The sequence below is a fragment of the Papaver somniferum genome, unplaced genomic scaffold (assembly GCF_003573695.1).
Source record: "Papaver somniferum cultivar HN1 unplaced genomic scaffold, ASM357369v1 unplaced-scaffold_114, whole genome shotgun sequence".
NCBI lineage: Eukaryota > Viridiplantae > Streptophyta > Magnoliopsida > Ranunculales > Papaveraceae > Papaver > Papaver somniferum.
The window spans coordinates 1,091,214-1,116,453 of NW_020620381.1; the positions used below are offsets into that span (position 1 = coordinate 1,091,214).

The following is a 25,240-nucleotide window of genomic DNA, read 5'->3' on the forward strand; positions in this document are numbered from 1 at the left end:
CGACCCTCGAGTCAGTTATCCCGGAGGCATCACATCTAGTGCTGCACATAACCGACTCGACCCGCCGACCCGACCCACACCCGTCGAAAAATACCCGTACCCGAACCGACCCACCTAGGTATGGGTCGACTATGGGTGAGGCACGTGAAAACCCACCGTATGTTGGGTCGGTTGCGGGTAGGAACTTCCTTCACCCGACCCGACCCACCAACCCGCCCAATATTCCCTAGCATGCTACCCCTTAGATTTTCTATCCTAGAATGAATCTCAGCCATTGGATTGAAAAAATAAAATACCTAACCCTAACTAAGCATCACACTCGCAGCCCACACCTATCACTTCGGCCTCTTCTTCTCTCCTTCTCAGAGACAGAGTCACAGAGACTCTTCTTCCTTCGTCAATTCGTTGTTCTTGAATCTTGATTAGTGAACTGAAGGTATGAATCAACTTAAAACTTGTTCCCAACTAGTTGAACTCTATGTATTGTTGATTTTTCTTGACTTTCTAAATAAATTTAGGGATTCATTTGAAATTGATTTCAATTTCCCGCAAGATATAAAATATGACGGGTAACCCACCACCCGACCCAACCCGACCCATGTGCAGCCCTAATCACATTCTCAAAAAAAAACTGAAATGTACTTAACAAAATCAAAGAAGACTGAAATGTACTTAACAAAATCCACATTTACAAACCAAAATCTATCTTCTTTTATTGTTTCCAACCCCTTGATAGAAACCATCTAAATTATGAATTTTTCCTCTTCAGTGGACAACACCATTTGGATCACCACCTAGAAGAAATACTCGTCTCTGTTGGGCAAAGCTAAGATGGCAAAACGTGGACAGGTTTATCCAAATATCTGTCTCGAGTCCATGTTTTTGACTTACACGTGCAGCTCACATGCTAACATCCACATGTGCAAGCTGGTCGTGCGGGTAAGGTTAACCAAGCAATGCGGTCAATTTTGGACTAACTAGGGAAAGGTCAATCATGCTTCATGGTTGCTAAAAGGGAGACCATTTTGCTTTGGGATGCATATCAAATCCCATATAAAACAAATTACTAAAGACACCCCCAAGCAAAACTGCCCACCCCACCCCTAGCAATTTCTTCTGGTAATTGGATGAGAATCCTAGTTTAGAGTGTTACTTACCAAAAGATGTTGTGTGGTACGTGTGTACGTGGTCGTCTTTAACGTTCTTGTGGCCGGTAATTACCGTCTTCCCGATCCCGTCTCGGATCATTACAATATTTGTCTTCTGCGAACCCACCTCTAGGTTCTCTTCTTCGTATCTGCCTGTTTTTTTTTATCAGTAAAAATTATGATTAGTTATATAAATAAAATAGAATAGTAAGTGCATTGTACAAACTCTCAATAAAATATAAGATACAGTAAACTCAGCTCAGTCTAAAAAGCCAAACATCAAAGAAATGCAAAGTCATATAGAAACAATTACTTAAGTCTAAAAGAACTAGACCATGTAATACCCAAAAAAAAAAGCCCCTATAAGGAGAAAACCCTAAAAAATTGGGATAAATCCAATTGTACCTGCTTTTATATAAATCACTGTGCGCATTGAACTATGATCAGGAACAGCGTTAATCGCTTCTGTGATTGTTCGGAATGTTGCTGTAGCATGTTGGGAAAAAACGATATCTGGTACCAATAACGCCAGCGACATGTTTAAGAAACGCCATTCTTGAGTAGTCGATCGAGCACCATTACTTGGGAGTATCTGCTGAAGACCTTGAGGTGATGAGGGTGATGGTGGTGGCAGAGTTGCGGGCCTTGCGACGGTGGTGATGAGAAGAGAGAGAAAAATAGTGAGGATAATGGATGAATTAGGTTTAAACATGGCTAGCAGAATTGAGATAGAGATAGAGTGTGGCGAGACACGGAGAGTGATCATCTGATCATCACCAGACAGAGGGAGTGATCAGGGAAGGTTTGTATCACCAAAGAAATGTTTCAGAATTGACTGAGAAACAGAGGTTGATCAGAAAGAAAGAATGATGATCAGATCATGACTTAATTGGGTTTGCAAATTCTTGAGGGGATTTGTGCCAAATATCAAAACAGATTATCATTGGAGAATTGAGAGAGAAATAGAGAGTGATCTGACAGAGAAAGAGTGATGATCATATTAAGATAAAATTTGTCTGCAGGAGTATTGAACTATGATGATGATGTTACATAGTATGATGATGGATTATGCTTCTCTAAAATGAATTATGAGGACTGGATTACATGGATGAAAACGATGATGATCTAAAATGTGTGTTTTAATTCAGGGAAGGTGTTGGAATTAATAATCCAGACCCACTCACATTAATATCTTGGAAACCCTTGTTTTCTCCAACTTTTTCTTCAATGTGAAGGTTTTTCTGTTTTGAATTATTACGTCGTCAATGCTGCCAACAACAACAAGCTAATTTCATATCTTAAAATGGAAATGGAAAAGTTAGTGCCTTTCAATTAATGAGCCACTTCGATGTTTTGTATGACAAAGTCTAATATATAGTTCGAATGGTCTAGCTGTTTACATCAAAATTTCTATCTCCTTTTGCAGTTTTTTACCTGCCCAAAAAAAATATCCTTGGATGAGGGTTATATCTCTAACTAAGAGTATAGAGCAGTAGTGATTTCCCTTCATGGTTATGGATTCTGGAATCTACTTTTTTTTTAACTGAGAAGGTCATTCAGACGAGAAATTAACCTTTTAATTTGGTTCAATAATTGCCCTCCACATTGAGCAATAGTTGTTAGAAAACCCCAAAATGGATATAGTTGATGGTGGGATACATCAAGATGCATGTTCATTGGTTGTTGTTCGAAATGGATATCCATTTTTGCCTGTATGTTCGCAGTCTGTCTGTCTGTGTGTGGAGTATAAGTAAGGTACACATGCTTATGTAGTTTAAGAAGAAATGTAATGATTTAGAACAGAAACCCTAAAATGGATTACTTGAGTCTCCTATTTAAGGGGGCCACGTTTCGTCATCTGAAAGAACTCATTTCCTAAGAGCAAAGGGCTGTGCCATTTGCTAAGACTTTTCTATCATTTTTGTCGACATTTGATTGGACGCACTCACAAGCTATTTGCCAGTTTCATTTATCTATATGGATCGGCAAGTTCATTTTCCGTGCTCATGCCAAATGATTATTGTCACAATTTTTGGTTCTTGCTGATTCATTTTCCTCCATAAAGTGAGTTCATAATTATGTATCTGGACTTTATTTTGGTAATTACAAAAACTAGAGACAATTTTAAAGAGGCGAGTCTATAAGACTACAACTTTGCAACTGAAATACCAATGCCAGAGATTGGCCAGGAAATGGAGTTATGTCGGGTGATTAGAAATAATTAAGATCAACGGGAGTCCATAATTAATAAAGTGAGACCAATGCTACTCATTAATTTTGCAGCTTCATGGCTGTTGCAAGCACTCTGAGTCAACATGTAACTTTGTATGTCAAAACAAAAAAATAAAAAAAATAAAAAATAATTATGGGTCAGAAGAAGGTAACAAGACAATGTTACGGGACACTTACAGGGTTTTAGTTTACAGGAGTAGATTTGGGGTCGTTAAAAGAAATCTAAGTTTGGAAAATTACTCAAACACAACCGTTAACAACTCTGTCTACAGGACTACTAGTTCATCATAAACGTTAGCTTCATGAACCAGACAGAAAGGGGTCAATGGCAGATGACTAACTCTAAGGACCGTTTTATCGGAAAAAATCAACTTTGTATACAAAGTTTTTGGCGTCATTTATTTTGTGGCCAATAATATATTAACTAACACATTTTCAGTTGATTAACCTTTGATTTTGGATTATATATTTTAGAAGACAAGTAAAGTTTGATAAATCTAAATACACAAACTTCAAATAGTTTCCAATCTGGGCATTTTGCCTAAGCTGTTGTTTTATATTTTAACTGATTTTTTAGCGGCCAACAAGAATACTCTTTATTATGTTTTTTAAGTAGTGGATCACCTCTTGACTAAATCTTGTGCCTGAATATACGTCCAAATATCACGATCCCTTTTTGCCACTTGCAGTGGTACTTCTTCACATCGCACTTTTAAATCACTTTGTAGTACCCACTAATAAGCTTGAGTTTCTTAAGCTCGAAATCACATTGACAACATATTCATGTATAGGAAAAGCAGTGCTTCTCGGTTCCTAATCTAAGTTTCAATTTTCTATGTTTTTTATTTTGAAAAACAGTTAGATGATAATTCAGGTGTGGCAGAAAAATAATAATTTAGCCCTCCATTTTGAAATCATGGTTACGCTACCGGGTGACACGATTGAAAGCATGAGTAGGCAAAACAACAATGCACCAGGTGTGTAAGTAACAAATTTAAGGGTTTTACCAAAGTGTTTATATCAAAAATTTCAGTTGTAAAATAAAGCCTTATAAATTAAAATTAGTGTTTGGAGCACTTGCCTCACCTAGCTGCATGCCATTATCTGAAAACTGATTTTGTAGACTCAAATACTTGAGCAGTTGTTGAATTACAAGTAATCTTCTCAAAGACCTACCGATGCACAAGTTCTCATATGTTGGGGTCTTTTTTTGTAGTAGTGCAGATCATTTTCATCTTAAAATTCACCTACCTTAATCAAGAAGTGAGGTCTTAAAGTCAATCTGGGGTTTTTAAGCTCAGTTCTCCTGCACTAGGACCGCTACAGAACAAAACAAGTTGTAAAGAGCTAAAGTCAAAATTTTGCATTTTTTGCGACAATAATACTCGCAATATTTCTGATGTCTATATTTATATATATATATATATATATATATATATATATATATATGTTAGGAGCACCTACCTACCACCACCAACTACTAAGTTTACAGGTACAGACATTCTGCATTTATTCGTTCAAAAATACTTTAATTTCTGATCTCTTAATTAAACTCTAGCTGACCGTTCTATTGATCCTACACTTGTTGTGATGATGTGCATTGGAGAATGACGATTACATTGACTAAGATTTTATGCGAACCAAGCCATATGATGTGTACTTCTTGGACAAAAGACATGACTAAAACAATATTCTAAGATGCTTGAGTGCACGTCGACAACAAAAAGAAGTGTCCGATTCGCTATCCAGCCTCATGGAAATTAAACCCATTTGAATTATCCACTCATTGGAAACCTTTTGATGTCAATGGTTTTATCTAACTTCAACCGCCGGTGCAAGTCATGTACATAGTGGGCGAAAAAATCTACGTCATAAACGAAAGAAGGTAACTCCAGAACCGTAAACCGTGGCAATCCTGGAATTGAGATCATATCTCCGTCCGGTACCGGTAATAATAGATACCCCTTAGCAGACCCCGGTATAGGTAATAATAGATACTTGTAACACCAAGAGAAAAAAATAGCTTTAACCAAGTTGACTTTTTAGGTCACATTTGAACTCATGCCACAAATGAATCATAAAAAATTACTCCCTCCGTTCTTTTTTAATAGGCCAGTTTTGTTTTTAGCGAAATTTAAAGAAATTAAAAGAACTAATCATTGAAAGTGGTCCTCATGACACTTGTCAATAAAAGAAGTGAAGTGAAATGGTCCCAATGACACTTGTTAGCAAAAGAAGTAAAGTGAAGTGGTCCACATGACACTTGTCATCAAAAGAAGTTAAGAGAAAAGTGGTCCCAAAAAATTAAAATAACATTTGACTTTCCCAATTAAGAAACTGGCCTATTTTTTTGAAACTTTTATTTATAGAAACTGGCCTATTAAAAAAGAACATAGGGAGTACATGCTTACCGGAGTATAATCATCTGAATTTCGTCTTCTTGCAATCAAATCAGCTAGTGCTTTCGATCCGAAGGTTGCAAAGCTTTCGAGATACTCTTCGGTGCTACTAGCTCCGGTCTCCCAACATCGGCGGTCGTATCCGTTGGACATTGTTTGGATGGTCCTTCCATGTAAGGGAAAATATTTGATGGAGTAGAATTGGATGGGGCATGGGAAACAAGTAGAAATCCGACATGTGTCTGTTGGGAAGCTGCCATCCCGAGCGCAGCGGAACACAGGATCACAAAGGGTAATTGGTGATTTGAACCAAACATGAGAGAAATAATAAGAGAGACAGAAGATAAAGAAGCACACACAACCACAACACAAGATATACGTGGTTCACCTTTACATGCTACATTCACGGCCAACACCACCAGAAAAACTTCCATTAAATCAAACACCGTTACATGCTCTTTTCGAAATCCAAGACATGACCAAAGAGTTAACAAGACATGCCCGAGAACACCATTGAAGAAACCATAGAAACCAACTCTCTAACCACTCTTCAAACCAGACTCATGTCTTCTCTTCTACATCTTCTTTACAGCTGCTAGTAACAAAGGAGAAACATGAAAACACTAGAAACTGGGTTTAGGGAAAAGCCCCAAACCCTAAACACTAGAACACCAAAATCCTTTCTCTGCAAGTTTTTCTCTCACACGGATATTGACCTTCACAGTAGCACACAATCCTCCCTAACAAAGAAAACAAAATTCTAAGTACAAGGATTTACCACTCTTCTAGGTTGGATTACCTCAAACCTACAATTCTAGTCCTATATACAGAGAACACAAACTTGACCACCAAATATTAGTATCCTAATAAGAACTAAACTCTTCCCTAAAATATTTCCAACTCCAAATAGGAAATCCACCCAGTGTGCAATTGGGCCTAAGAAGAAAACCCATCATTTCCTAACAGTGTCAACAGTATTTTGAGGGTTTTTAATGAATAAATATTTTGATCTTATACTATCAAATTTACCCTTCTTTAAATTCTCCTAATTTTAGTAACATATATAAATTATCTTAATGGTAATTTTAGTAACGTGATTTAATTTGTGAACTAAGGCTTAGTTTGGTTGCGGCTTTTATAAAAGCACTTTTCTGATGTGCGTTGCTATGCTGTGTTGTGAGAAAAAAGCAGTTAGATGTTTGGTAAATATTAACTAATGTTAGAATTGATTAAAAAAGCAATCAAAGTGTGTTTGGTAAAATATCATATTCAGACACTGTTGTTGTGACAAATGACAAAAACAAACATATCTCTGAAATAGTTTTATTCAATTTTATTGGGTTTAAAAATAATTAAATTTTTTTTCCTATTAAATATAAATATATAAAATATTAAACTTACAAATTATTACTTTCATTATGAATGTTAAAAAACAATATTTTACTTAACCACTTTTTAATATATATATATTTATATAATTTTTAAACAAAAAAATCAAACAAAAATTAATTATTTATTTAATAAAAAAGACACCACCGAAGGCATACAATTAGAAAAAGAGAAAAAAAACAAGAAAAATTACAGGTCAAAGATTGGAAGTCGGACAACAATTTGCGCTCCAACACCTTTTTATTTAATATTTATTTTTATTTTTGACAAATTAAATGAAATGGTATCATAGAATAGTTTAGTTTTTAAAAATTGAGGAATTTGAGAAGTGTTTTGGATAAAACCCACTTTGATATTTTTTTACCAAACACCAAATTCAAAAATTATTGACATATATAGATTTTCAAAGTGCGTTTGGAAAAACAAAAACATTACCAAACCAGCCTAATATACTCGGTCTTCAAGTAGTTCTTTTAAAGAAAAAAACGGAAAACATGTATTCATGTTAGTTATCTCTCTCCCCTCAATGGCTAAACAATCATTGTATCAACCTTAGCATCTCATCATAAATTCTTGTTTGATATGAGCTGATAACTCTCATGCTATATAATTATTTGAAGACTAAAATGATGGAGGAAATGCACATAGAAAATTAATGCTGTAATGATATCCTTGTGATGTTGTTCCACAGCATATAGGGAGATTTGAAGGGATGCATCATGGAGCAAGCAATTGTGCCTCAGCAATATAAATACGCACTGTTTCATATTAACAGTTTAAACACTAAATTGATCAAAATGAAAACTAAATATTTGAGAATGAAGCAACGTTATGTTCTTGTTTTAATCACAAAAAGATGAAGAAAAAGATTCAACTCTATGTTTATTTTTTTTTGGAAGAGAAGATTATATTAAAGAGAAAAAAGAGAACCAAAGATCAAACGAAGGTTAATACAACGAAATTACAAACACATTAAAGTGTCCCAATTACTCCAAATTAAGTTAGGATCAACGTACTTAAAAGTATCGTTGTCGCAAGACCATAAGACTTCCAATTGCTTAACCAAATAAATATTTTCTTGCACAATCTTGTGACGTTCTCCAAAAACTCTTCCGTTCCTTTCCTTCCACAAAATCCAACAAACCGCATAATGAAGGATTTGCCAAACGACCTTACCTCTCCCTTGCAACACATTGTTAGACCATGCTTCGAACAGCTGAATCAAAGTATTTGGAAGAGGCCAGGATATCCTAAAGGATTTGATGAAATAATTCCAAATCTCAAAAGAGTACTTACAATGAATGAACATATGATTAGCTGACTCCCGACGTCGTTGCATAGAACACACAGTTCATTATCAATGTTCACACCTCGATGTCGAAGCATATCCCTGGTAGGTAACGAATGAAGAAAAGTAGCCCAAATAATAAATTACCTTTCCAAAGGAACTTATCAAAACCGCACTCTTCATGATTTCCTGATAGTCTTTCATAACACCTAGAGGTATTAAAGTTTTCCATAATCACCAATTCATCGTCCTCTTCAACAAACTCAGGGACACGATTTAAGTCACGCCTCAAAAGATCCCATTCTAATTGCTCACTAGAATTTAGTGGTCTCCTAAAATCACAAACCCAACCTCCATTTTCTATCATGTCATAAATTGTTGCGTCCTTAGACTTCGCCGCCTTGTAAACAACAGGAAAAAGGTCTTGCAATTTTCCCCTATCTAGCCAACGATCCTTCCAAAAGCGAATACCTTTACCATTTTTTACCGTGAAAATCGTCGTATTTTGAACCATCGTCATCACGTTAGTAACGTTCTTCCACAAACTCCTACCCTGGGTCTTATTATCCACATCAAGAATCAACAAATCACTATTATGAGCAAATTTTTCATTTACCATCTTTCTTCATTACGAGAAAATTACTCTAAGTTTATTCATGATCAAAGCATTATACATAAGAATTTTTGCCTCCACCGATGTCAAAATGGATCATCAATTCTTGCTCTTCAGTGAGTATTCCATCGATGAACATAGATGTCGTTGTATAGTCGATCGGTGAATTAGTTAAAAAATTTCAAAATAAAGTTGACACATGTCGCTTCCTACTTGTCTCCCACATCCCCATCTAAATTTCCCCCCATCAAGATGTTTCTTGTCATGAAATTGGTTAAGACTTGATATTAAATCAGGTGTGGCAGAAAAAAAATATCCAACCGTCTATTTTGATATCTTGGTTACCTGCTGGGTGACACGATTGAAAGCATGAGGAGGCAAAACAACAATGCACCCGGTGTAAAAGTAACAAATCTAAGGGGTTTTATGAAGAATTTATTACTGGGGCGTCACCCAAATAGAATTTTGGGGGTTTAATGTACTTTGGGTAGGCAAAATACGGATAACGGGAAATTTAAGTGATTAAAAAATCAGATATATCCTTTGTCGGTGAATCAATTTTAAAATCAAATCCTAATATAATAAAATTTATTAAATTCAAAAGTTAATCTTAAATCAAAGCAAAAAATCAAAAGGCATTCATTTTCTCTCTTCTTCTTCTCAAAAACACTCTCCAAAGCAGCTTAACGTGATTCGATTCTACTCAAGTTGATTCTCAAAATGGCAACAAGATCAAGAGTGACAATATATATCCGATTGAACCCTGATTCTAAAACTTGGCAAGTTATTGATGTTCCTTTTAATGGAGATATGGTGAACCAATATATTCAAACACCTTCAAATCCTCCACAAATGGATCCTACCAGGTAAGAATCCAAAAACCCAGCAGTTATTTTACCATTAGATTGAAAAAATAGGTTCTATTGATTATTTTAGGGTTTCTAAGACGATCACGGCTAGGATATCGTATCCTAGCCGTAACTTATGTATAACGCTTTGGACATCAAGAACTCCCAGGCGTTAATTTTGTAAAAATTGAGATCCCAACCGTTAGTTATTTTATACGGTGGTACTTTCCCAACCGTAAGTTTTCCAGTGTCTTCAAAAAAAAATTGGATGATAAGTGTTTCGGCTGGGAATTTCCTCACATTTTTTAAGTGATTAATAAAATCATATTTACCCTTTTACACGTCTTCACGATCTTCAGAATAATACTTGTATGTCTCAACATTCTTAGACTTTCTAGTTTAACTAAAACGAAGTTGGTTTCTAGTACATTTAATCAAGCGACTCTAATTGAGTTTTGACACTAAAATATGACAACCTTGACATACCAACGCTTGGTGGGTACAACCGAGCAATGCTCTATTAACTTTAATTATAACTATCTTTTTGGCGAACACGAAATATTCATAAAGTAGGTGATAACTAGTTTCTCAGATAAATATCTAGAATATAAAACACAGTTTGGCTAACTTAGCTTAGATAAAGAGTGGTCAAGATTTATCTAGGAAAAAGTTAAATCTATCGTCGTGGTTTGTTCAACTTTAATATTAGCATAAATGAGTTATTAATTTGTGGTGTCTCATTAATTTCTAATAATGAATGGTTTATTAATTTTTCATTTCGCTTAATTAATATAATAAATATATATTCGATGAGTAAATAATAATACATAATAAAAATTATATCAATAGACATTATTAATGGTAGTTGAATAAGTAGCGGCGGTAGAAGCGGTGGAGGGTGTTAGTGAGGGGTGGATGCGGTTGAGTGGTATAGAAGGTAACATTTGTTATCGTGGAAGAAATAATGGCAACCGGTGATTTTTATGGTGGTGGATATCGGTGAGTAGTAGTGGACGATATTAGTTCTGTGTTTTTACGACATCGATAACATTGTATTGTGAAGATTTGTTCTTAGCATGATTGACCAAGGAAGATACCAAATATTTAAAGCATCATAACAGATTATGTAATAACTAGTGAATGAATAAGATGCGCACAAGCTCTGAGTGTTCCTTTTCTCATCTTTTTCGGTTTCTAAAAGTTTTTAATTCATTTTCTTACTTTCAATTTTTTGAGAAAATGATTGAATTTAATGTTCCAGTTTCAACTCATCTCGAATCCATTATTAGCTTTTTAACATACCAACGCTCGGGATTAGTGTTTGTTGGGCCTAAACCATACACCATTAATATTACTAAAGTTCAAGATTGCAAGAGGAAAGACCTATTAGCCCCAAAATATCATCTTAGATGGGGCTTATTTTCCCAATTCATAGTTTAGTACACATATATCTTCAGTTGATTGATTGTGCACCAACTGAGCTTGAATCGAAGTTCTACGATTAAATAATCAAGATTTAAAGTTACAATCATTATCTTCCTAAAGGTAGCAATATTAGGGAAGAGCATTTTGATAAAAGTTGTCAATGTTATTATGGCACATGTTATCTTGGACGATAATCATTTGCACCTAAATTAGTTCTTCCAATAGTAGCAACTTTTGGTTTTATACATGGGAATGGAAAGACTCGTATGGATTTAGTGTGCCTCTAGATGGTAACCATTTTCTTGGCCTTCTTAATAACTTAATGATTGTTTTAGGATCAACCCATCCAATTATTTGTACCTTTTGTTTAGGAAATCAACATGTGTCGTATAGGCTTTTCCATAATTTTGAAATGATTTTTGAATTATGTCCCCATAGAAAAACACAAAAAACAAGATTGAAAAGTAAAGAAAAAAATGGTACATGACACAACTGATTACCATCAATGCTATTATAAGCTTTCTTGATCTTTAACACGCTTATCCAACACTATCCTTTTCATATATATATTTCAGTCACTCGAGGTTTTTGTATGATTCTTAAGAAACACAACATCTCTTACACGAATTTCTCATATATTAAATCGAAGTAGATAATCCTAATGATTTTACAATCTTATCATATTGTTATGATCATACTATTTGTTGGATAGGTGAGTTAAAAAATGGCATAACTCTAATATAGGAACCATGAGTACGCAAAGAAAACAAGAGGAACTTTTCCCCTCTAAATAAGATTTCATGTTGTCGAATGACTTCATAATCAACAATGCTATATATTTTGTGCTAGATGAAAGAAGCAATATCTGAAATACGAAAGGGATATGTCAGTTAAGGAATCAAATTTTAAGAATATAAGAAAACATTCAATGAGAGGCAAAAATTAGGATCACCACATTGATTGGATAATTCAGTAACAAAGTAACTAAAAAGGGGAAAATATATACACGTACTGATAGTTTGATTTTGCGTATAAGAATTATAAAATATTTTGATTTTCTTTATCAATTTTGTACTTTGAAAAGTATCAGGATGAAATGGATATGTTGTTCACTATTTTTATATCCAATGGTACCATCACAAAGATTTGATTGCAATGTAAAAAACCAACAACCAGAGTAAGGAATTTACTTCCACGTAAAACTTTCCATTTTTTTGAAAATATAATTGCGAATTTTAATTTCCAAAAACGATATTTTTTCCACATGAGAAATTATATACATTAAACATGTTGCTTGGGTTAGCCACACATACTGACAAGTTGTTGATATTTTTATTGTATTAGATTTAAAAACTTTTGATTTGAATTTGAAAATTAGTCATATGAATGTAACACTAATTAACCATTAATTAATGATGATATCTTATGTTGTAATATGCATAATGAAAAAATGTTAGAAGTTTGAATTGCATCATTTACATTTTGAATTCCTGTTTCAATGGACGGTCTTCTGAAACCATGTTTAGACGTTTTAATTACAACATCCAATTTATATATCAATTCATTAGCGGTTTATAATGAGTATCGCATCCTACTTCTACCACCTTTGAAAAATATGGTGTGAAATTTTTGTGGCCTAATATGGAAATCCATAGGTGAGTTATGTTAGTTCTTCGACATAACATAAGTGGATTAAAGTTGGTTTAGGTTAAGTATTACTAATTCAGGCGTCAGAATGCTCCGTTTTTCGGGCTTCGCCTCAAAATTAAGAAGGATTTAACTAGCAATCCACTATTCATGATAAATAATCTTACATAATTATCCATAATTTTATACAATTGAGACACCACCATTACCACTAATGAGTCCGCGAGTTATAACCCCAGAGCTGTCACCATCCTTCCACAAAAAAACCATCAAAACAAAAGTAACACAAAAACCTCATCAAAACAAAATTAACACAAAAACCGCAAATTTAAATGTTGGTTTCATCAAATTTTATTTTGGTTTCATCATAAAATTTGGGGTTTTTGTATCAATTTTGTAAAATTTTGGGTTTTTGTATCAATTTTGTTTACGATGGAGTTTTAATGGATCCCAACATTTGAGGGGGGTTTTTGTACCACAAGTTTGGTCACCTTGGGTTTTTATGACTAATTTTGTTTTACATAAGTAAAAATGTACAACAATAAATTTCTAGGAAGCTATCTACAATCCTCATGCAGAACGAGTAGCCATAAAATTTGTGTACTCTTCGAGTAGCATTAGTTTCATCTAACCTACTCATGCACGATGCCCTTATGAATCATCATCCCTTAAGACAATAATACTTCTTCACTCTAGTGCGATAGTGTAAGGACCCTCAAGCTCGTCAACGATATTAGACCGGTCAAGACACGATTAGCCGCTAGTGAATCGATTAATTTAACATAAACATTAATTAATATAAATTAATCTAATAATAATTTAGATATGAAACTAGTATCGATGGATAGGTCTCGAAAAATTATGTGAAATAGACTACTCGAACGTGTCATTCGAATACCGGATGAAGAAGATATCATATGATAAGTATCCATAGACCGAACTGGCTGCCTTATCCAAGCATGGGTGCCTTGGTATTTTCGTTGGGCTTATCTTCACCAAGACGTGTCGATGAGAAACCATTTTCTCTTTTCTCTTTCTCTTTCTTTCTTCTTTCTTCTTTCTCTTTCATTCTTTTTTCTTCTTTCTTTCTTTCGGTCGATTTCGTCGACGAAGCTAGATTAATTTAATGTGAGTGATTCTTCAAAGTTTAGTAGTTAGTTATATGATGGGGAAGGTGACAGTGTTGATGCTGCTACCGATTGAGTTTTGAAAGAAGCAGAAAAGGTTAATTGTTATTAACAACGATCGATATAAAGAATGAACCAGTGGATTGAGGATCTCAAGGTACGCGAGGCTTGTCATCAAAACAGGTGGGAACTCTTGTAATCCTTTTGTAATCATTAAGCTTTGTTCTTATCTACGAGCATGATGTACACTTACTTCTTGTGAGCATTTATGTGTGTAATCGGATTGGTATGTGGTGTGACATGCGATGATAGATTCTCCAAATGTTATATCTCGATGCTTGGTGATTGTTGTACGTATAATAAGATATGCATTGAGTTATTTCCCTGCGAGGAATGTCTGTGGTCTCCCCACAGTTTCTCGTTAAGCTCTATTAGGCGAGATGTCGTGGAGAATATTATTACTTTTATTTTATATAATAAATTTCCGTCTCTAATAGGACGGGAGGTCGTAACAATATTATGTTATATATTATCTAGGGAAATCATGCGTATGCATATCATACTTGATTGTTGTATGTTGATTATTCTCTAAAATGTCATCTTCTTATTTTGTTCCTTGAATGTCGTCTTTCGATATTACATTTTGACTTCAGAAGAGACGTGTCAATTGTTTTCCTTTATTGTTATACTTTAATTAATCTATTTTTTTTAGAAGTATGTTAGTGATTACTTGAGGGTTATACTTTTCCTTTGGGCACCCTTTGGGATGATGTGCTCACTCGTTCCCACTTCAGTTTCAGTAATCAGAGGAAAAGGTGCGCGCGACGATATCCGTTTTCGTAGCTTAAAGTTTTAGCGAACTGAAGACGTTTGTTTACCTCTTTATGTATATATTCTTTCTTTCTTTGTTAAACATCACAGTATTATATTTGTATCACTCGAGAGATCTTCATTAATGTTATATCAGAGCGTATGGGTTTGTTTTTGGGATTACTTTATGTAACTGATATTCTTAAGATCATTAATCTAGATTTTGATATTTTAAATTAGTAGTAATCTTATTAGCTAAGCAGGTGATTAGGTTGGGGCTTCACAGATAGCATGAGCATAACATGAGCCGAAGATTTCGCTGGGATGCCATCCCATTCTTTCTTTCGTTTATGCTGGAACCGTTAACCGTTGAATTCATTAGTTAGAACTTATCTATCTAAAAAGCTTATCTCTTTACTCCTTTTTGATTTCATTCACTATTTAGAATAATTCCTGAAAGGCATGCTGTTGGGTTAGTCTTTTTTCTTTTATAAAACAAGTCTAAATTATCAGGGACCATTTGAATTGCAGAACCTTCAGTCATTATATGCGCTAAGAAACATTCATATGTCAGCATCAGGATGCCTGAGATCAAATGATGGAGCATGTTTATAGATTGAGGTGGAACCTTGAGCAATTTATTAAACCCCTGCAGGTTATAACGCTGCTTAATAAAACTATTACACTCAATTAATCAAGGGGTTGTATGTGCAATAATTTGACTGAGAAAGGGAAGTCAGTCTTGCTTGCTCCTGAATTTCCGAGTGAGATGGTTATTAGATCCTGGATCTACTACTACTGGTATCATGGTAAACTCTTCGTTTCTCTGAATTTTTTTTCAAAGGGGTTTCAGTGTAAGTTCATGTCCTATTTATTCTATTATTATTTAGAGTTCCTTCAAATTTTGTTAGTGCTTATGCGTTTTATTGATGAGATGATAATAAACTGGACAATAATTTGAAGATCCTGAGCTTAAGATTAGGTTGTTAATTGTAATATGTTGTTGGTATTTGGCAGAAAACGAGTCTTTTACTTTTGAAATGGTTTTTGGTTATTTAGTTTGGGTTTTCATATGCGTAATTTTAGAAATGTTTCGAGTTTTTTAGTTCATTATGAGATTGTGGTCAAGTATCATATTTGTTACTCATGGTTGGCGTTTTTTAATTTTAAGATAGAACACAGTGACGACTATGATGGCTGCAAAGTCTGATACAACAACGGCAACTCAGTCGATTTATCCCCAAGACACTTTAATATTGACTCCCATGGTTTCCACTGATATTTTTGTGGTTAGCGTGAAAGCATAGCCATAGGTGAATCATGACAGAGCAGCAGCCTTGAGACTATGCAAGGCATATCAATTGTTCATGAATTTGGTCTACCAACACTAGTTACAATTGAATTGAGAAATCCTTAGCCTGGAAATGCTATTATGAATTTCATAACCTCGTGTGGCAATGATAAAAACAGAATATCATGTACCCAGTAAAATATAACAAATACTCTGAATAGAAAATTATCGAGTCACTTGAGCTTAAGATTAGGTTGTTAGGTGATGGATGTGTAGGATTTGTTGTTGTTTGATTAGTATTTCTCTTTGGAAAAACGATGCTTAACATTATCGGGAATCATCTGAATTGCAGATGTTACACTCAAGAAACTCTATGGCAGGACATAGCATGCCGAGGATTTTGCAAACAACTCAAAGTCATAGGAAGATTACAATTTTGTTACTTTTGTATTCTTATGCAGTTGCTTCTTTGACGTAGGTTTTATGGTGAGTTCCTCTTGATTTTAACAAATTTACACTGAAATGAATATCATTACGCATTAGTGATGTGTATGCAGGTATCGTTTTAGCATAATGGTAAACCAGCAGCCATTATGTGGGAATAAATCTGGCGAGAACGAAATAGTCATATATATTCGAAGGAAAAAGAAAATATCCTTTTCAAGTTGCAATCCAAGTTAAAGCTAACCTCATCTCTTGGACTTCTGCCTTCCACAAACCCTTTGATTACAAATTTTCTCGAGTGGTTTTGGAATCTGGATGCACTACCTTACTAGTAGATGGTGACACCATTATTGGATCATCAGTCTTGGTGGTACTCAATTTTCCTTTCTTTTGTTGGTACTCGATTTTTCCGAATGATTTCTGAAAAACCATTCGGATTGCCTTCATCAATTCAATAAAATCTTTCTAATTTAATCCATTAAAATTTCTTTGTAATTAATTTCATCACATCTCTTATTTTGCTCGATATTATTCTATTAATTTTCTTAGATCACGACATCATGGAGTAGGTTTGGTCATTGGTCCAGCCATGGGAGGCTATCTGGATAAAAAAATCTTAGTCAGAGGCTTAGAGCCGCGGGGTTTTGTGACAATTAATTGGGGTTAATTAATTCGTGTGCATGCCTTTTGGCCTCTATGAATGCCAAATCCTAGGACCAGCAGACCTATCAACTGCATGCAGGACAAAGAAAGAGCCTTAGAGATTCATTTTTCTATGTGTAGTTCCTTCAGCTTCTCGTAGGGTTCAGGAACAACATAATTTCGCATCATCTGATGGGGGAAAACTTCGATGTTGGCTCAGTAAAAACTTCGATTTTGACTTTGATTCGGATTTAAAAAAAGTGACATTCAAAATTTCTTTCCCCATTTCAATGGTACGCGATTGACTGCTTTCATTGAACTACAAACACTGGAATCCACTTCTTTAACATACTTGACACTTGGTAGGAAGTTAAATTCGTTGATGGCATAAATTTTTGGGCCATGGAACCACCATGCAACCTCATGGCATGGTTTTAATGCAATATATTCCTTAAGATAAAGACATCAACACAGTGAAAGAGAAAAATAGATGTAGGTCAGATCAGATGTCTTCCACTCCCACCCACTAAACCTTGGCTAAACAAGTTAACGAGATTACATGCATGAACCTTAACCTGCTAGCGCCCAATCGTAGTAAATACGGATAACCCCACTCAAACAAACATTATTACTAGTTCAAAGCATAAACCCTTTCAAGAAAAGCTACTCTGTTTTTATTTCTTTTTCTTTAGAGAATTTTTATATCAAAGGGATATGCAATGCATGTGCTCCTACCGAACACCTCCTCACCCACATTTCACCATTCTTTTTAAGCCCGCTGAACTTCACCTCGCTTGCACCATCCCACCTTCGGATATAATAACACGATAGCTCCGTGTCTCCACTCTAGGTTGCTGTTAGAGTCAAATTTTCGCAAAACATATGAACTCTTCAAATAAATCTCGATTCACACCAAAACTTCAATAAGACTCGAACTTTTGAACTTAACTTTCAAATCAGAAACTGTTCATTTTTTTGGCAATCAAATAGTTTTTACGTGTAATGTAACAAAAAAAATAACCGCACATTTTGAACCAAAAAATTATGCTTTATATTTTGAGCCGATAAAATCTTTGAAGGGAGACGGAAATGTAAAGCTTGACTGAAAGACTCCATTGTTGTATGGTCCACCATAGTTCATGGTGGTTCATATTTTGCCTTAAACGTATTTGCTTACAAAAATACATAACTAACACTGTTTATTAGAAGTAGAAAAATTAAACATGCAGTGAGCTGGATGGATTGAAACCTTCAACCTAGTAATCATGCAATGAGCTAGATGGAGTATAAGAATTCATCCTTTTTGATTAATTATTCCTGCTCAAAAAGTGTATCTATACTTGCTCTTTCTTATATGCTGAATTCTGAGACATTTCTGTAGGTAAGCAAGGCGACTAATTGTTGTTGGCGAGCTCCATTGTTGTAGATTTCCATCTGGCAGCATCACCTTTGTTGCGCTCTTTCCAAATATCTGAAAAAGCAGAAGAAGGAGGTGAATAAGAAGAAGAAGCAGGGGGAGATGGCCATCATCAGGATCATTAGCTTGTTATTGAGGATCATGCAGATCATCTTTTCCTGTTGTGCTCTTGGTTTCTTGACCACGGCGAAGGAGGAGTACGACTTTGTAGCCTTCAGGTAATATCTTTGCCGAGTTTCTAAACCTGCCACCTGATTTGCTATTTTAGAGATGCACATAATTTGATGCATAATTTATCATTCTCTCCTGACTATATATCTCTACTAAATATTCTGTTGTAATTTATTTAGATGATGAGTTGATTCAGATTTGATCTTTCATTTTATTGATGCGGGTATTTACTGATATGTGAAACATCGTATGAATGAGTCTATGTAAGGGTTGATCTTGTTTTTTATTTTGTTTAAGTTTACGGATTAATTATTAATGGATGTAAATTGATCACTTTTCTAGGTTTTAGATATGAAATTTTGGCATTTAAGATGGTAAAATTGTATATATTAGTTGCTATTGATGATTAAATTAAATTGAAATTGACTGTTTTTGAACTGACTTAGAGGTGACCTGTTCAGTTTATACCCTAAACCGATAATATTCAAACAAAAAAAAAAGTAAGAAAATTAGGTAACCCACGAGCTGACCCTCACCAGGACTATCTGCCCTAACCTAGCTTGTTAAAGGCAACGGTCCTTGGCGGGCCGGGTTTAGGCGGACCAAGATAGGGTCAATCCTTGGGTCCCAACCCTAATTCCCGGGTTTAATTCCTGCCTTTATACTGTTGTATTCATGTTTGCTTTATACAGATTCATTGTAACAGATTTATTTCGAGTCATTTCGTGTGATCCATGTATCTAATTAATGGCTCTATATTATTTACATTCATGTTTGCTTTATGTAACTGTCATGTAACAGCTTTTTACTGATGATAATGAGCTTGATGGTGCCCTGGAGCTTGACCTTGGCATTTGCACAAGGATACTCTGATCTTACCGGCTACCCACTTCTTCGGCCAAGAATAATAAGATTGGCCATTATTATTGGAGATGCGGTAAACATACTTACCTCAGTAAAGTTTAAATACTACTTCAGTAATTTGATTGCATTGGTTAATAACTTAACAAAATTACTTGCAGATCCTCTCTTTTCTCTCTCTAGCAGCGGCCTGCTCAGCTGCAGCCATCATCAGCTATTTACCACTTTTGAAGGGAGCTAGCAGCTACAAATTTGCTGCGATGTGGGCATTTTTCACCTGGATTTCCACAGGCGCTTCAGCTCTTCTCTGTCTCTGGATATTTCTTTCAGTGTGATTATCATTTTTCAGCTTTTCAAGCCTTTTTAAATCACAAACTCTTATTAAATTCTTGTTTGAAAATTCTTATCAAAGTTCAAGTAGGCATGACTTGACATATTATTTATAAATATTGTTGCCAATGGCGTCGTTTGACAAAATTTATGATTATCTATTTATGATTATGATTTTAGGATAATCATTTTTATAATAAATTTTTACAAACACCTTTCTCAAATAATTGATTATCTTTGAAAAATGCTCTTGAAAAGGAGTGGAAAACACAATGATCTAGAATTTTTTTCCAAGTTCCCGAGTGTTTTTTTAACTATCACTTGGTGGTTGATAGAAAATAAGAAGAAAAAACACAACTCAATTTTATTAAGAAAAAATAATTGATTATAATAATTTTTAAACAATTTTTTTCCGTCTCTGAAAATAATGAATTTTTTCAATTATGATGCTACCAAACACATACATCATCCATTATGAATAATATAATTGATTATGGGCTGATAATTCATTGTAATAATGATTACCAAACAGCCCCATATCACAACTCTGTGCCAATAACATTATGATTATTGATGCCAATAACATTATAATTATTCTTAAGATAAAATACTCTATTATCACGGTGGTGATATTTAAGAGCCCCAACATATTAATCTTAAACACAATGTTCTCATACAAATAAAAAATCATCACTAGGAGATTGGCCATATCATAACGTATACACACACTTAATGGTATCACATAAGAAAATGATTTGACCATAAAATCATTAAAAAAACGTTACAAGAGTTCTTTTCCTATCTATGTGTGCATTATGATTGGTTACTTGAATTCCCACCTCTCTTTCGATGAAAAACTATGTCTATTTCGAGATCCGCTATCTATAAATTCACCTTTTTTGACTTTAAAATTGTTGCATATTTTAATAAATGTTTGGCTCTACGAAATAGGATCACGGGGAGGCATCCCCACCAACTATGTTCGACCTGATAGGTAAGGTCACTGGGTCTAGGGACAGCGCCCCTGAGTATATTATGAGACAACTTTTCTTTCCATGAGGTGTCTTTTCATGATATATTATTAGTGGATTCTTTTCGAAAGCGTCTGTTGACATTGAACCTTGTATAAATTGCGAAGAATTTCTCCAATTTTAACACATTAAAATTTTCGATTTCTTTTCCCTCTAAGCATCATCAGATTCTAAATATGTTACGTTCTTGGTTGGGTCATTGGAGTACAACTCTTTAATATAACAACGTAGTTAGGACTCTATCGTATCATGAAAGAATTTATTTCATTGACCAATTGTACTCGCCAATTATTTAAAAAAAGTTGAAATATTTGCTGAAAAAGATCGTCAGGCCTTGAAATCAGTGATATAATGTTCTTTTCTTTACTCTGAATTTCATCCTCTGGTACCTACTTTGAACAATCATATGTAGAGATTTTAAAACATTATTGGACAAAACACTAGTCTGAATTGTATATTTTGTATCCATGAAAGACATGATCTTATGATTAAGTTATCTCCCCAATCAGTATATGGTTGATTTTTTGTTCCTTCTATTGTTATCCAGAACTGAACCATAAATCTCAATCTAAAATAAGACTTTTGAAATGACGAGGGTACCCAAATACACCACGTTTTTAGTTGCAACCTATATGTCTAATACCAAGTGTGATCGTCTATGGACAAAGTATAGGAAATACAACAACTTGATATTTACTCTACAATAGTTATGGTACCAGCGATTGACTATAGGATCAATTGAAAGTCATTAGGATTAATGTACAAGTGTATTTACTTTTAATTATAATAAAAAAAATTATAATTGCGAAAAGTAAAAGTAAATGACACAATAAGATTTTTGTAAACGAGGAAACCACAAATGCAGAAAAACCTCGGGATCTAGTACAGTTCTGAATACTCTTATAAATAATCTGATATACAAAGTACAATGCCAAATTTATATAGTTGAGGCCAAGTAATCTACCCCTATATAGTTACTTAGTTCCCTCAGTATCCCTGCGTCTACGACCTACTAGTTACGCACGTGAGTCCCAAGACAGAAATCACTATGTTGAGTTGCTTTACCGATGTAAACTCTTAAGAACTCAACTCATCTTGATCATCTTCCAAAAAGTAAAGGAACAAATCTGGTTGGTAACTACTCCATTAATTTTTTAGACAAAGATTTGTTGAGTTATGAAAAAGTCTCTTCTGTTTAAACTAGTAAACTCCTTTGTCGTGTAACATAATTCCAAATCAGTAACTTAGATTCAGATTCACAACTATTAGATTCGGATATTGAAGAATATAACCAAATGATAGTTATCGATCTAGACGACTTTATGATCATCAAAATCTAAACCAATAAGAAAAATCTTCTTGTTCTTCAAGTCTTCAATTTCCTTTTTATGTACCTGCACAACACAAACTTGAATCCACTTATGATCGGTCAAACATAGAATGAAGTCTGTTAACAATGGATGATCACAAGTTTTCTTTAGATCTAACAATAGTTCTAAAGATCCCGTCAAAACTTTGATTTAGTTTGAGTGACCCTTATGTCAGAAGATAAGCCTCCCAAGAATAATCAAACTAGGTGCAATGAAAGTTTCAACAACCATCACTCAATCAAACCAATAATCGAAAACTAAAATAATAATGCAATTATCTAGTTTCCCACCAAAGGTACTCGTATAGCTTCTTGATCCAACAAAAGTATTTAAACGAGCGATAGTAAGTGATTTCATCTAAATATGGTACTTTCCTCTCTGGATAGACGGGTCCACCAGAAACAACACGAATTAAGTTTCATAGAAATACAAACTCAATTATTTAAAGATCAATGTTGTTTGGAAAACTAGGGAATTCCAAAACCAAAAATATTCTCAAAATATGCAATAAGTACCTAATTTCAGTTTTTCCAATTCCCACTAGTACCCAACTGGTAATTCTAAAATCTCGCATTAGAAAATTCTTAATATTAATATATCCCTTAACTAATATAACTTTCCAAGAGTGAAAAAGCGGGGGTCTAACAACACCACCCAATATTTCGCTTAGCAATCTGTATGGACAAACTCCAATATACTTTTTATGTGAATCAACTAGACAGTCAGACTCAATCAATAAAAAGATATATCAAAGAGTTTATATCTCAATATCTCGATTTGATATTTACTCAAGCAAATAGAAATCTGCGAGTCTTTATCAAAGAGAGATAACTTGGACGCTACCAAAGACCAATATCCAAGGATCAATCAACTACAATCAACAACCAAAAGTTGGATTAGAGAAGTTGATGATCTTAACGCACAACCTGTATTATTTCAATTATATAAAATATAATGTGGAAATGAAATAACATAGACACCAGGAATTTTGTTAAAGAGGAAACCGCAAATGCAGAAAAAAACCCCGGTACCTAGTCCAGATTGAATACACACTGTATTAAGCCGCTACAGACACTAGCCTACTGCAAACTAATTTCGTACTGATTTATAGTTGAACCGCTACCAATCTCTCACTGATACAAGGTACAGTTGTACTCCTACGCCTCTGATCCCAGCAGGACACTGCGTACTTGATTCCCTTAGCTGATCTCAATCACAACTAAGAGTTGCTGCAACCCAAAATCACAGACTTGATAATAAACGAATCTATCTCACATAGAAAAGTCTATTGAAAGGATAAATCTGTCTCCCACAGATAAACCCTAGGTTCCGTTCCGTCTTTAGATATAAAATCAAGGTAACAGGAACCAATTTATAATCTGGTCTTATATTCCCGAAGAACATCCTAGATTAATCAATCACCTCTCTACAATCCTTCCTGACTACACAGCAGATTGTCGAGGAATCACAAATAGTGAGACGAAGATGTTTGTGACTTCTTTATCATGCCTATCGGAGAACTCTCACAATCTCAAGCCAATCAATCGATTGTACTCGTACGATAGAAGATGCAAGATCAGATCACACAACTACGGTAAAAGTAGTATCAGTCTGGCTTCACAATACAAATGAATTCTTTAAGTCGTTAACCCGAGTTTAGAGAAGAAACTCAAGAGTTAATGGAGACCGACTCTAGAGAGCGCACTAGTAGCACACAGACATGTGGGGATTAAGTTTTCCTCTAGCTAGATGTCTCCTATATATAGCCTTCCAAATCAGGGTTTTGCCTTAAGTACAAAGCAAACCCCATCCACTGTTAGATGAAAACCTGATTTAGATTCAAGCCAATATCTCTCAACCGTTAGATCGGAAGACATGTTTGAGAAAACCATGTGAAAACGAGTACAAGTATGTTGGTGCAACATGATAACCCAAAAGGTCAACCATATGAGCATCTCAAATTAATCATGTTCTTCTTCACCATAACTAGTTCAATTTACTCAAATGAACTAGCTAAGAGTCGTTCAATTGCTATGAGATCTTATAAAACTACACAAGACACAATTGAAACAAAGATGATTCGATTTGATTAGAATCGGCTCATGAACATTATAGCCACTATTTGCATAAAGCATTCCTTAATAATTAATGTTTCATGTTCAGAGCACATATTTAGAACATAACCTCTTAAGCTCACAAATAAGTTCGCGGACTTAAGTTAATCGGTTGAGTTTTCCAAACTCAGCAAAAATTCTTGGTTCGAGAACTTCCGCCAGTTTGCGGACTTAACACACAAACGAGTTTTGGAAATCCCAGCAGAAATTCACGGTCGAGAACTTCCGTCAGTTCGCGGACTGAGTCTGCGGACTGGGTTCGCGGACTTCGCAAGCCAATTCCACAATCCTACCGATTTCTATTTATCAACAAAGTTCGAAAACTTCGGTTCAAGGAATACATGGTTATATAATCTAAACTCTCATTCCAATTATTGAAACATTCTCAGAGGGTGGTATTCAGTCGTAAAGAACATCATACCTTTCTCGTCAGAGCAATTTCCAAAGTGATTGAAACTTTCATGACTTTCGTCACTAGGTGAAGATAAACCTGATCAAAGCGAAACGCTTTACCAACAAATGATTTCGAGTGAAAGATAAGCAATGAATACTAAGCTCGAAATATCAAGTGTATATAATCTAGTCTATATAGCATACGACTTTTGTCTCATAAGAAGTATGAGAAGAATATATAGACTTTCGA

General features: G+C 34.6%; 1 protein-coding gene across 1 annotated transcript; it reads left to right on the forward strand.

Moving 5' to 3' along the window:
• The first annotated feature begins 18,633 nt into the window (after nucleotides 1-18,633).
• LOC113328777 (CASP-like protein 5C1) lies at nucleotides 18,634-20,185 on the forward strand. Its single transcript, XM_026575789.1, has 3 exons — nucleotides 18,634-18,938; nucleotides 19,693-19,828; nucleotides 19,914-20,185. The coding sequence occupies exons 1-3, from the start codon at nucleotides 18,823-18,825 to the stop codon at nucleotides 20,085-20,087; spliced, it is 426 nt and encodes a 141-aa protein (XP_026431574.1). The 5' UTR covers nucleotides 18,634-18,822; the 3' UTR covers nucleotides 20,088-20,185.
• The last annotated feature ends 5,055 nt before the right edge of the window (nucleotides 20,186-25,240 follow it).

What these genes read in the sequence shown, in the direction of transcription:
- LOC113328777 (XM_026575789.1), top strand. Translation starts at nt 18,823, where the DNA reads ATGGCCATCATCAGGATCATTAGCTTGTTATTGAGGATCATGCAGATC. An exon ending in TACGACTTTGTAGCCTTCAG is followed by an intron (nt 18,939 to 19,692) that starts GTAATATCTTTG and finishes GTCATGTAACAG; the next exon opens with CTTTTTACTGATGATAATGA. An exon ending in CCATTATTATTGGAGATGCG is followed by an intron (nt 19,829 to 19,913) that starts GTAAACATACTT and finishes AATTACTTGCAG; the next exon opens with ATCCTCTCTTTTCTCTCTCT.